The sequence below is a fragment of the Dermacentor albipictus genome, chromosome 1, assembly GCF_038994185.2.
Source record: "Dermacentor albipictus isolate Rhodes 1998 colony chromosome 1, USDA_Dalb.pri_finalv2, whole genome shotgun sequence".
In the NCBI taxonomy this organism is placed as follows: domain Eukaryota; kingdom Metazoa; phylum Arthropoda; class Arachnida; order Ixodida; family Ixodidae; genus Dermacentor; species Dermacentor albipictus.
Genome location: NC_091821.1, coordinates 329,036,337 through 329,050,534, shown reverse-complemented (window position 1 = coordinate 329,050,534; position 14,198 = coordinate 329,036,337). Strand labels below are relative to the sequence as shown.

The 14,198-nt window shown below is 44.3% G+C and overlaps 1 protein-coding gene across 3 annotated transcripts in view; it reads right to left on the bottom strand.

The window, feature by feature from the left end:
* Positions 1–14,198, bottom strand: part of LOC135909309 (titin-like) — a 204,235-nt gene that overhangs the window by 75,846 nt on the left and 114,191 nt on the right. For all 3 annotated transcript variants that reach the window (XM_065441257.1, XM_070531661.1, XM_065441248.1), the window contains one exon: positions 11,410–11,547. In XM_065441257.1, the coding sequence (XP_065297329.1) occupies positions 11,410–11,547 (138 nt within the window). The remainder of the gene's footprint in view (positions 1–11,409; positions 11,548–14,198) is intronic.

Sequence of the window (14,198 nt, the reverse complement as noted above, 5' to 3'; positions counted from 1 at the left end):
TTGGCCAAATTCCCTCGTTTTCTTGCAAAGACATCATCAGTGAGACTGAAAACTCGCTACAGATTTGTGCGCTGGAGGTAAGGGTGATGTAACTTTCGAACCACGGAAGCAGAACTGCAAGTGAAGAGAAAAAAGCTTGGACAAACGGAGGGCACAGCACGTGTTGTGCCCTCCATCTGTCCCTGTTTCTTGCGCTTCACTTGCAGCCAAACAGAACGAATTTCCACCTGCCAGAAGCAGAAATTAGCAAACAAGGTCATGGAAAAAATCCAATGACAATACAAAAACTAAAGTCTAAATTCATTGAACATGACCGTTATGACGCGGTGGCACTCGCGTCGCCGCATAGAAAAGTGGAGTCATCGCGAGATGTAGAGAGCGCTGCCAACTATACAGGCAGCTCGACCGGCCGTTAAGTTGAGAAGAACATTGGCACCTGCATTTGCCGGTCTCATTATGCGCACCCGCGAAATTGCGGCCTGACATGATCGCGGGCGCCTCTACTGTAGTTCCCACCAAATTCTAGTACTCAATATAGGCAACAAAGTAACTAGTTACTTATAATTTATTACCGAAGAAGTAGTTCAACTACAGTTAGCGTTACCACGAAAACAAAGTAATCGGTCAATTACAAAATTATTAAAAATAAATTTATTGCAAGAAATTATCACACGTAATTAGTTACATACGAGCGTTGTCTTTTCTACTTTCATGGCGACGCTGACAGATACACTGAGTGCCATAGAGTTTCTATTCATTCTTAAAACGTGCTACTTACGTGACGACCGACCTTCACAAGAAACATTAAAATGGTGGTAAAGACAAGCACCTTACAGACAGCGCATATCAATCTGGACAAAATTGAATTTGAAAGCATCCTTCAGTTGGACGGTCATAGAAGCGAAATGAGTTGCTGAGAAAATTATAGGTTCTGAATTTCGCTCCAATATGCGTGTCTTTCAAACGTTATGCATTCCCATGAGTAAAAACATAACAAAGGGCACATCGGCAGAACTAGCTGGCACAGGATATTACATGTAATGAGGATTTAGATCAAGGACTTTTTTAAGAGTTCGTTGAAGCACGTCCCAAAGTAACATGGCATTTTTGTAGCTTACAAAACAACGTCCACTTGTTTGGAGAAGATCCCACAGCCAGTATACCATTGACATGGCGGCGAAGAATATTGATCCTGGAGAGCGCGATCACGCCAGCAGCTGCCATGATGAGCCAACGCCCGCTCAACAACCTTGTACTGGATAGAGCTGGCGTACGGGCCTTCTTAGTGCGCCAGCTAGTCGCCTTCGCAGTACTTGCTCTTATTATTGGATCCAAACACTATTTCATACCCACTATGAGGTATGGATGAAGAAGCAGTTGGTTTCACATGTGTTTTTATTACGACTTTAATAAAAAAAGTCACAGTTTCGCCCGACAGGCGAAGCACTGATAGCGATAGCAAATTATTAGACAGCCGTACGAAGTAAGATTAGTCGTTTTATCAGCTGCAGAAACGTCTGTAAACATTGGCTTACTAACCAAATCAACGAGCACGTTATTACGCATGCGCAGGCGACCACGAGCACATTTCACTTGATGACCGTAGACACTCGCTGTCAAAACGCTTGCGTGATGGAGTGCGGCATTCCCCTTCTTGCCGCCTCTCGCTTCGATGCCAACCAGACACACGAGAACACAGTGACCGCGAATTCATCAGCTATTTCATGTCCGCTATAGTCTTCAAACCCAGTGCAGATGCGTCCAAGATAGGACGCGCGCCGGTGCGCTCAGCCAGCCGCCGGAGCTGGAGTAGAAGGACATGCTCACATGCGCGCTAACCGCCTTGCCCCTCCCTCCCCGTCCTAGCTCACGCACGTCTTCCCGCTCGACTTTTTGCTCGCGTGAGAAGACACCGCTGCATCAAGCTGCCATCCTTCTTGGCTACCCCTCCCAAGATTTCGCTCGCACCTACAGCACACGGCGTGCGGCCGCGATGTTATCGAACTTGGACTTTTTTATACGGAACACCACGGCAACGCGGACGACGAAAATTTGCCTGGAGTGTCTATATAAATGCTATAGCAACAAAACAAATTTTGCATGGCGGAGCGTGGGCTAAATAAAGACAACTTCAGAAAGCCATCGAAAACGGCCCAAAATAAGGTTATATAGAGTCCTTCTGTGTAAAATGTCAATAATTCAGGGCGTCTGCTTCGTCTTCATTAGTCTTCTTTTTTTCTGGCACTCGGCTTTCTCAAATGCTTACTGAATAACGCTGACGTCACTTTGCATCTTTAAAGCATAGCGGGAAACCTGTTATGGAGGTACCCCAAATATAGATTTAGGAGGAGCACGACAAATCCAGAAATAAGAAGCTCGAGGCTTGCTTTAGTAAAGGCCAGTGGAGTTAAAGAAATGAGTTCTTACGTGCCCAGACCCCAATGTAATTTTGGAGCATGCTATGGTGAGGGACCCCAGGTTAATGTTTTCCACCTAAGATCCTTTAACGTGCTCCTAAATCTAAGTATATGAGCGGCTTTGCATTTAGCTCCCATTGAAATGCGGCTGCCATGGTTGTGATCGAACCAGTGCCCTCGAACCCAGTAGTTCAACACCGGAGCCTCTGGGCTACGGCGACGTGTGTGCGACCAGTGGCTAACTCCGTATAGGCAAGAGGGGTAAGCAAACCGAGTCTTTTTACTTCACCACCGGGAGGCGCAACTTCCGCAAACGAATACGACCCACACTTTTCTTCCTTCTCAAAAGATGACTGTTTGCTCGCACCTGCGAATTTTCAATCCAACAAACAACGCACAAAATAGTCTAAGGCTTGTTGCGCGTTACATTTCACCAGCCACTGTTTCGTGTTACGGGCAAAACTAATTTTTCTCTGGCCTCTGGTCATACAACTCATCTGGACAGAACGAAATACAGCCGTCTGTAATGATCGACATTAGCCCTAGTTTGTTGACCCTCGCGAGTGCCGAGAACTACTAAGTGAAAGAAGATTGTACTTAAAGCTGACGACTGCATAAGGAATTTGATGTATAACCTCGTGCATCAAACTTAATTATCTAATGTATTTATTTGCCTTTCAAAGATCACACAAAGACGAGCTAGAGAAATAAACGCAAGATGCTTCCTTATTTCTTTTCCCCCAGTTTCATAATATTTTGTTAAGCATTTCCTCCTGCCATTCGCTGGGTAGTCCACCTATATTCAAGATTGCAGTTGTATATTTTGGGACGCCAAAATAACTTATACACAGACGTTTTATGTCTGTAAATCGAGTACCTAACGAAGAGAACGTTCGGAAAATTACTGATACTCGGCACGTTATTAATATTTATATTTAGCTATATTGAATGCGTATACATATATATATGAATTATAACGACCTCACTGATACGTCGGTGTTGTCAACATACACAGCTGCTCGGACAAGTGAGAAAGAGACTACAAGGCTGTTTTTTTTTTCTTAGCTCATGGTCGTGTCTGTGGTGTTGTCATGCTGCATTCATGCAAGTGTGTCTTTGCCTATAGGGAGTGTCAAGCTGCTGGACGCACAGTGATGCAACATTATACTTCACTGTAATATCCTGTGTGAGCTGTCTGAGTCGCTTGCTTCTTTTTCGGTTTCAAGTGATAACGGTACAGAGAAGGGGAAGAAAATAACAGAAATAAAAAGAGAAAACAAAAGAACAACGGAAAAGAAGAAGGGAAGATCGCAGTGGCGGAAAGCTTCACAGTGGTTTGAACAGCACCTATCGGAGGCCTCTCCGAAGTTAAAAATCTAGAGGCACAAATCACAATATAAAGGCAGATAGACGGAAGCACACTGTGGATACACAGAGGCAGAGAGAGAAATAAACCAGGCCGGAGTGCCCAGACAGGCCATAAAACGTTTCGACAGATGGATCTACCTTTATTCAAGTTGACGTGGCTTCTGGAGTAACTTACAGGCTATATCTATATAAACAAAAAAGGCCGAACGGCTGTTGTCGGCAACGGACAGCTGATCTGCACCTTTTATATATATACATATATATATATACATATTTGTATATATATATATATATACATATATATATATATATATATATATATATATATATATATATATATATATATATATATATATATATATATATATATATATATATATATACATATATATATATATATATATATATATATATATATATATATATATATATATATATATATATATATATATATATATATATATATATATATATATATAATGTGCATTCCATTACGCACAAAAGAAGACAAGAACGCTTTTGGAAAAGATAAGTCCATCGATTGAAACGCCTTTCCACCTATTTGATGCACCTCGCATCGGTTCACTGTGGAATCCGAGGAGGCCGCAACACTGAGAAAAAGTGTTGCAATAAAATAAGAGGACGAAACCACGCTCGTAGGCCCTGGCACGCTTTCGACATATAGGACATTAACCATAGGATGAACGGACAACGATAACAAGTGCTGGCACGCTGCTTCGACCCACTCGTTTACCTGTTACAATGTTGCCAGGCCATGCAAGGTGCAAGGTGTATGCAAGGTGCATATAGTGTAAGAAGGACCCTGCAATGCTTTCGCAAGTCTCGCTGGCAACTGGTGTTGCAACATTGAAAACATGGTCGGAAGAACCGAGAAGAGAAAAATATTATACCCGTCCTTTTCAGCCGTGTCGTCACGCGTGCACTGACATGGCAGCGTTGTACAGCGACTTTCAGTGATGTTAATTGCCTTAATGGTGCCATAGAGGCTTTTAGTTTTTGGTTCGAAACAGTCTGCTATTTGCTTTCATCTGCGCGCCTTCGGATAAGACGCTTGTCATGTGGTGTATTTTTAGAGCGGAGCTGTATATGTCTGCCCTCCCCTACATTTTCAATCGAAGCTTGTATTAGCTCACAAGTTTCGGTAGCGATATAGTTACGCAAAAAACTCAGTTGCTCCCATAGCAGAGCAGCTGCGGGAAAGGACGGTTTGATGAACGGACAGTTGCGCCGGCACCGGAAGGCGAGTCATTAGCAAGGACTCCAGCTGCATATGCGCGTGCTCACGACACGCCCGCAACCAATCGGAGCCGTTTCGCTTCCGCCAGGGAGGAAAAGGGCAAGAAGGTTTCGCGCGCGTTGCGTGGGCTGCGTTTCCGTTCACTTCATTTCCGGAAAACAGATGGGACGGCCACGCGTTGTGCGTTCCCCCGAGGAGCTGGCAGCCTTCGACGAGCGGCGCCGTGAACTCGCCCTTGAAGGGGTTAGCGTCTGCGCGCCGATCCAGCCGTTAAGGCCTAAATGCAGTCCGACGTAGCGTAAGCGTGCGCACATGTTATGTCACGTTGGCGAGAACGACAGCGTCAATAGTTCGACCGAAGTTTTGGCGCGATGGCGCCTCCAACGTAACCGGCCGCCGCCAACGTGCTCCGACGCACTCATCGCCTAGCGACGCTCGCCCGCGCACCGATAAAGTCGGACTGTAAGCGTGCCTTTAAAACCGCTTGGGCCCAGGCATTCCGACAGCAACGAGAAGAGGACCCCGTGCTGAGGGAGCAGAAGGCCCAGGCAATCCGGCACTGTTACCTGAGGATTAGTTAACCTGAGGAAGGACCACGCAGGACAAGCTTCGCTTTCCCCGCTTTTACGGTAGGGGAAGGGGTCGACATTTTTTTCAATGTCCGTGCCTCAAAACTCTCACGCACGCTATGAGGAGGCAAAGCAAACCAGTAAGGCATGTGCTGCCACCTGGCATAGGAAGAGGAAGGCGAAGAGGCCCACCCAGTACATAGCTTCGTACAATAAATACAGAGGGAACACTGGCGGTGTCTACGGGAGCTGCAGTGGGAATTATGGGAATCACATGGATTTGCCTAAACTTCGTCCTGCTGGCTTTAAAGATCTCTTACTTTGTAAATTCCGGATTTTCAACAACGTACTGTGCAATAAGTAATTAATTAAGCATTATAGAAATCATCCTCCGGCAGGATTCGAACACAGGACCTGTAGCACAGAAACCCAACACTGAAATCAGTACGCTGAGGGCACATGCATCGGCAAGAGGCGTAGAACGCCCATATAAATTTCTTGCAGACAAGCCAGCGTCTTGAGACGCTTGGAGCGTTTCAATTTAGACACCTCGACAGGTTGAGCCGCTATTAGCAGCGATTGTGCGTGTTCGCAGGCTATTCTACAGACGCGGAAGGGAAAATCCCCGAAATAATTACTTTCACAATCAATGGTGTGATTTATCTTTTTTTACAGCTCCCCTGGTAGCCCACGTTCACAGAGTAGAATAGCCGTTATTTTTCTTTTTTTCCCATTTCATAATCAAGTGCGGGAGCATGGACGTTGCTTCTAAGTTTCCCTGCAAGAGAAATGGATTGTGGGCGCACTGTTTCATGAAAAAAATATTTAAGATTAGGCTTTAGGTCTTACGCTCTGCCCAAGTGCAAGGAAAACGGAGAAATACTTTCCGTAGGCAACTGCAAACCTGAGGCAAATCACAGTTGTCCCATTTTAAAACCGAAGCGATATCAACTCTTTAGAAAAAACTTTCTTACAGACTAGTTTCTTTTGTACTTGAAAGTTTCACGGACATTGGACGTTACCCTTCCTTCTTCGTTCCGTCTAAAGGGACAAAACTTCGCCTTAAACGAAAACGGACGCCGCTTATTGAACAGTATTACTGTAAACGTCTAAAGCGGACGAACTCATTAGTATGTAAATTTATATAATATATTTGCTACGTTTACGTGCGCAAACATATTTTTCACATACAAGTGGCATCTTCCGTAGTCGTGTGCTAAATATCATTCTTGTCCGCTTCATATTCTTGAACTGATGTTATTTACATACCTGCAATGGCTGTATTCGTTGCCGAGTTACAAAGTATAAAGATGCTGCTTCAATGGCAATGCTGTGGAAAACACAGTGTGATGCACACCAGCTGGTGATTACCGTGACGGATACGACGTGGCGATGGCAAAAGCAGTCCGCGAGATAGCCTCTAAATAATGTATCAGCGGGTAGGAGCCGAAAAGCTGAACAAGTAAAACTGATAACGGCGCCTCGAAAAACGAAAGAAATGAAGACAGATACCAAACCGAAAACGTTGCACTTTTCCCGATAGCAGAGATATGAACTTCCCCCATTAGAAAAACATAACATGAAAGTTTTTCAGCCACTTATCACCGCTCGCGACGAATTTGCTTTACCCCATGTGAAGAAAATGAGATCGATGGCATTTCAAAGAAGGCAGTAAAAAATCTCTTTATTTATTTATTTATTTATTTATGATAGTGTCAATCCTATCAGGGATCATAACATGAAGGGAATGTATATAGTTTTCTTACAATACAAAGATTATTATTAGCACGATATTTAGATTACACACAATACACAGGCAATTATCAAAGCCAAACAATATGGTAGGCAGGAAAAATAAATACATTGTAATAACATTACGGAAAACAAGAGGTAATAAAAAATGTAGACAATTGGCAAAGGCGTACGAAATGGTAGGCATTAATTACAAGGCAGTAAACGTCCCAGTAACAAGATGCAATGGAATAGGCTGACAATTAACAATGATGGTAGCAAGTAATTACAAAATAATACAATGCAATGAACTTTAGAATAAACAACAGAAAAAGAGGTAAGAAATTAGCATAAATTAACAACGGTACTCAGTACTGACAAAGCAATACAAGGTACTACAGCTAGATTTACAAAAGAGGTAATAATCCATGAGATATGTTTCAGGTGACGGTAAATAAATAGGGATTATGTATAAAATAAAATAAGATGGCACCAAAATAAATGGCAACACAAGTAGGTCATAACTGTGAAGCATGTAATTCGTTTTGGGCTAATGTTGAAAAAGTAGATAAGGTTGGGCTGTTTGTGATAGTAGGGTCCAGCTTCTTCCATTCACGCATAATTAAAGGAAAAAAAACGAATGCTTACGACTTTCCGTATGAACTGTGTGTTCGTTTAATGATAGTGATAGTGCGCATATAAAGATGCTTGTAGCAGTTTCAAACCAGATAGGTTGTTATTCAGAATGTTTAATGCAACTTTAGTAATGCAACGAAAGCAGTTGCTGGATGTACTGTATCACATGGCGTAGGCATTGGTTTGAGACCGCACTGGTAGTGACGTGTTTTGCTGCTCCAAATTCAATTGCATTTCATAGTTAGGTTGGCGAACGGGTTTAAAAGATTTCGCTCGTTCCGTACTTTAATGAGCACGCACGTTTTTATCGAATACGTATTTGCGATCTCGCAGCAAGTCCACGCAATATATGTCTGTTTATTAACGCAATCGGGACAGAATGCAATAAAAGACAGGGAAGGTTAGAGGTCAACCCAACAGGGAAATGGTAGCGACGTCACGTGGTTAAGAGGTATAGAAAGCGGGAGAACGTAAACCAAGCGCGCACAGATGACGTCTGTAGCACCACTACAGAGGGTTAACACATGCCGGTGGAGTTCAGCTGTACATCGCTTGAACTACTTTGGGAGCAATAAGTGGACAAACGCACTTTCCTTAAGTTCTTGCCCGTGAGAAAGTTTCAAAACTCCAGGCCATTACAAGATTGTCCACTGATGGAGGAGATGGACTTAAATATACCTTACCCATCATTTTCTTCCCAAGTATGCATAGGAGCTTCTCTGAGCGCCGTCAGACATGCGCTACTTCTGCGATTGCGCAGAAATGTCTTTATCGGCGATATGCTTGAGAAAGAAACAGTGGGTGCGTCCACGCGTTTGCTCAAAAACGTGAACAGCGAACAAGCCCCTTGCAAGGTTCTGTTGAGAATCAATCAATCAATCAATCAATCAATCAATCAATCAATCAATCAATCAATCAATCAATCAATCAATCAATCAATCAATCAATTTTCTAACAGCTCAACAAAACTTCACTGAACGACCCTAAATGTCCCACCAAAATTGATACCTTGGCTATCAAACTTTACCCTCACTCACTGGCTTCTTTTTTCACAACCTTTGAATGCTATAAAACTGAAAATACGTTCTGTATTCAACGAGTACGGCATCTAAAAAAATATAGTCGTTATCACGTGGACCCACTGTCCATGCAAGTGTGATCTGGTATTTCCTGAAAGACAGCCGTACAGTAAAAGACGCACACATCTGAGATGGGCGAGTGAGCGCGGAAAAACGCACGCGGTAGGCCCGAACAGAGATTTTTCCCAAGCTGTCGCGCGCATCGCACGTAGGAAGCCGCGCGATGCCGGTGCGCACGAGCAATCTGGACCCTCCAGCTCGACGCAGCCCGCGTCGACCCCTGCTGCAGCGCACACCGCGTGAATATTTCAGCAGCTGCAGCGAGCGCATTACGCGCGCGAGATAGATCGTGACGCCAGGCGTGTCGGGGCTCATCGGATTCCTCAAGGAGAGCGGGCGCCGCCTTGTCTAACCGATGGGCCAAAAGCCACTTTCATGCCAGCCAGAATCAGGAGACCGGTTCACGTTGATGCGCTGTGATGGCCGCGGCTGCTCCTTTGCCTTCTTTGTTCTTTTGCCCATCACAGAGCTAGACTCAGTATAAGCGCAATGTCTGGGTCATCTATTCCCGGCGAAGTGGTATTGTTCTACATAAGGAGATCACTTAACTTTATGTTACCTGGGAAATTAAAAGACCATAAAGGACGTCGATTGAATTTTTTTCTTTTTTCTATTTTGACGGAAGAGAAGAACTATAGGTCGCGTTATAAAATGATATCGGTTGATTGAAAAATCTACGTTGAATCTCAAGAAGACGATTGAAGACATATTAACGCATACCAGTTTGTTACCACTGTTTTGTAAAGCGTATCTAGGATATTACCCTTATGTTAAGTATGAGAAGTTGGTAAATCAGTAAACAACTAAAGTTTATCGTCAACGTGGGTGCTATCTCGCAAGATGTTATTTATGCCTAGGGTTACCATATGGGTAACGTTCCTAGCATAATAAGTTGAAGCGGGTTGCTTTGTGGAAGAGTCTGTGAGCAGCCCCGCACAAGTAGGAAGAGGCGGCGCACTAAACAAACCATTTAAAAAATTCACAGGGTCTCTTACGTTATCCATAAGACGACTTGAAGGCGAAAGCCCAGGTGCCGATGCAGGAAAACCGGACACATGACGCACACATCTCTCTTAATTCACTGAGTCATCCCCCTTATATCGCTTAGTATAGCTCGATTAGGTATCCCTCTTAAAACGCTGAGTCAGCCTCTTAATTCTCCTACTCATCCTCTTCATTCGATTAGTCTAATTTGCTTAGCCATTCTCCTAATTCGCTTAGTCATCCACCTAATTCACTTTATTATCCTGGTTAATTCGCTTTATCATCCATCTTTATCATCCATTTTGCTTACTTACGGTGGTATGAGCTATTGATGATGATGATAGTGTTAGTAGCATTCCTGTCGTCACCGTGTTTTCGCTCAAGGACTCTGAAGGTTGACGGAACGATGAAACATACAAGGCTTTCGCCTTACTAAACTTAAAGCAACCTCTGGAACATAAGAACACACGGTAAGCTTCGACTGAACGATGAGGCATATAAGGCTTTTGCCTTACTAAACTTAAAGCAAGGACTGGAATATAGGACCGTACATTCTCCTTCCTCCCTCCATCTCCCGCATGTGTAGGTCAGCCAACGTGAATTAAGTGTTGTTGCCTGTTCTGCCCTTGCTCCATATATTTCTCTTATGCTAACTTTCTCAATATAGCTTTCGAAGTTGTTGCTCTTAGTTGTGCCTGTAAAACTAAGTGTAGCTACTTGAGTCATGTGGCCAAGCTTCCTCTCTTATCCTCTCAAAAGTAAGAATCATGCAGAAGTGTTTCAGATACTTTGTTCTCGCAAGCATCTGCCAAATCGCTGCAATGCAACGAACATAACAATGAAGAAGGAAATAAAACGTCATATTTTCTTTCTTTCTTGTCAAACAAACATTCACTCGAGAAGGCGCTTCAGGGTTCGCCTTCTTTGTTGCAGATATCAAAACAGGCAGACTTGCAGTAATGTTGAAAAGGATTCCGGCACAACACTTCCCGACATTAATGTCGATGGTAATGCGATTATCATTAATACAACGGAGCAATACACCATGTTTCCACCGCCCAAATGCGTCTTGTATGAGGCTGAGGCTGGGGCGCGTATGGAGCTAGGCTCCTTTTTCGCGCATTCCTCTGGACCCACTACGCCATCTAGCAGCGCCATCGCGAAGTCCAGTGCAGCTTCTTGGAGTTAAAATCTAATCAGCCATCTCAAGAGATCATTACTCAGTCCAACAACGTTGATCGCTATTGTCTTCGTAGAAAGGAAATGTAGGCAAAGACAGAAATTAGTGGATTTATAGGTTTTCTTACCTTTCTTTTCTTGTTGCTCCTGCACGAAACGATGTTTTCTCCTTTTCGGCTTTCGTCGTCCCCGGTGAAGTTGTCTCGTGGCAGGAGAACTTGACCACGAAGCAGCATTGGAAAATGGAACGGCACCGTGCCGTTTGTCTGGAAGGTTAAAACTGGCGTCTGTTTCGGCATTCTCGCGAATAGAGACGGCCCCTTCTTTGTAATGAATTAAACAAATCCCCGCAAAAGTTTAGTGTTACCACTGCTATTCATCGATGATCACATGCGGCCCAGCGAAAGAGATCGATCCCCTATGCCTATTAGGTATACCTATGCTATTAGGTATACCTAATAGCTATGCCTAATACCTAATACTTATACCTAATCGTTATAATATACCTAATAATATACCTAATAGTTATAGCTATGCCTATTAGGCGTATGTCTTTCTTTATACTTTAACTTTCAACTCCCCCTCCTCAGGTTCCTCCAGTGTAGGGCAACAAACAAAATTTTCCGTTCTGGTCGCCCTCTCTGCCTTTCTCCTTTCTTTGGCCACCTGCCGTAGTTGTTTAGTGGCTTTGGTGTTGCGCTGTTAAGCACGATGTCGCGGGGTCAAATCGTGGCCACGGCAGCCGCAATTTGATGGGGGGCGAAATGGAAGAACCCCTGTGTACCGTGAATTGCGTGCATGTTAAAGAACTACAGGTGGTCGAACCTATCCGGAGTACCTCACTATTTTTTTTCATTTCTTTATTTCTCTCTCATGAAAACGCCAACTATGCAGTTTGAGACCGCTGGCACGTGCGTGCCGTTGTATAGCAACAATTCGCTTAAAAGAAGTCAGAGCACATGGACGCGCGCCTGCTTCCACTAGGTCACGGATGTTGGGACAAAAGGTGCGATTGCCCTTCGCGCGCGTCTTGCCTCAAAGCAATGCATTTCTTACAATAGCGAGAGTCGCCCATCCATCCCTGGGGCCGCAGCTAGCGCTTTTTTAGAGTTTAGTATTGTTTATTCTTTGACCGAAATCAGTGCGTACAATTGTCGTGACTCATAGCCACAAGGATAGTAAAGGCCCAATCCAAAATAGACATGCAGAACAGGGACAGGGCGGGAACATCACATGCTCATCAAATATTTAGACAGCCCGTGAGGAAAACACTAACTCAGGCTTCACGCCCGAACAGAAATATATGAAGAAAAAATATGAAATATGTATAAAGAAAATATAGAATGCACTGAACGAGTGTGTCGTAAAATGGAAGTGCTGATCCGACAGTAAACAAGCCACCTACCTACGTTACAGTAACAAACCATACAAAACCATGTGTAATCTAATTATAGACAAAATAATCAGACGCTGCCCGCTGGGCTCCTAGTAGCACCGTCATTATCATATCTCTCGCAAATTTTGTGAGCGGTTGTTTTGGAGGTTTCTCTAGCGCTTGCCTCGTTGAATGGCGCCACAGTTGTCCAGCCATTCAATCAGTGTAATTCTTTCAACCACATAAACTTTCTGTGCGTTTTGCAGCATTTTTGACGGCTGTGCATTACTGAAAGATACCTGTTCCGAACACAGCACTCGCAGACGTAAAGAGAGTGCATTGCGTGGCGTGTTTAACGAACATAATCGATATAGCTGTAGTTCGCGCCACATATGAGACGAGAACAAAGACGGGCTTATAGACTTCCAGCTGGGAGAGTCACTGTCGGTTGGCGCTGGAAAATGGACGCGGCTGGTGCCGATGCGCGGCCCGCGAGCGCAATGACAGCTAGCTGCACGGGTGGCTCGCTGAAAATGAAACTGCCTAATTGTGTCCAAACCGAAGGTCCCGAGGCAGCAGTGCAAATTAAAGCCTGCGCCATCTGGGAAAGACAGAGCTGTCAGGCCGTGTCTGCGTAACTGTTTCAGTAGAGACGAGCGCACAATGAATTGATATCTGTGCGCGAAAAGCAGTGCCGTGTTCTGATTTGTGGATTTGTTGAGTGACCGGCCACTACACGGGGGAAGTTGCATGCTGCTCTTACAGGGTTGGCTTGCGCGCGCGTCGTGTGATGCCCTAAAAATAGACTCTTAAATACGACAGAGGGAGAGAGACACAGAGAGATAATAATATTTGGTGAGAGGAAAAGCGGTGAAGTCGGCCGGAGGAGCACGTCTCGCCCGTTACTCCGCAGGCCAGACACACGTGAAAGAAATGATAATACGAATGCAATAGGACACGTTACTGTAGTGAAATTTCGTTTTATGCGCATTGCTATTTGGCTGTGATGTTGGACTGGGTACCTCAATGAGCTAATCAAGTAATCTACAGGAATTTATCAGTTTAGCATTTTATCTATATCTCCTTAATCTTTTATCTCTTCCTTAAGCTCTCTATATCTACCTGGTATAGTTACGTATGCATATAATGTATCCGGCCATACCAATTTCCTCCCCGCCTTTTCCCACCAATACTCTAAACGTCTTTTGCTTATCTCGACCGCGGACCGGTTAATGCTTCCACCCAGGTTAAATGCCAACGTTTATGGAAGGCGTACGTTACCCTACGGGTCTCACTCGGTCAAATACTCTGCGTTATATTACGATGCACTGAGTTCTTTCCGGATTTGTTCTGCAGTACACAGATGCCTGATCTTGTTGCCACCCGCCGTGGTTGCCCAGTGGCTATGGTGTTAGGCTGCTGAGCACGAGGTCGCGGGATCGAATCCCGGCCACGGCAGCCGCATTTCGATGGGGGCGAAATGCGAAAACACCCGTGTACTTAGATTTAGGTGCACGTTAAAGAACCCCAGGTGGACAAAAT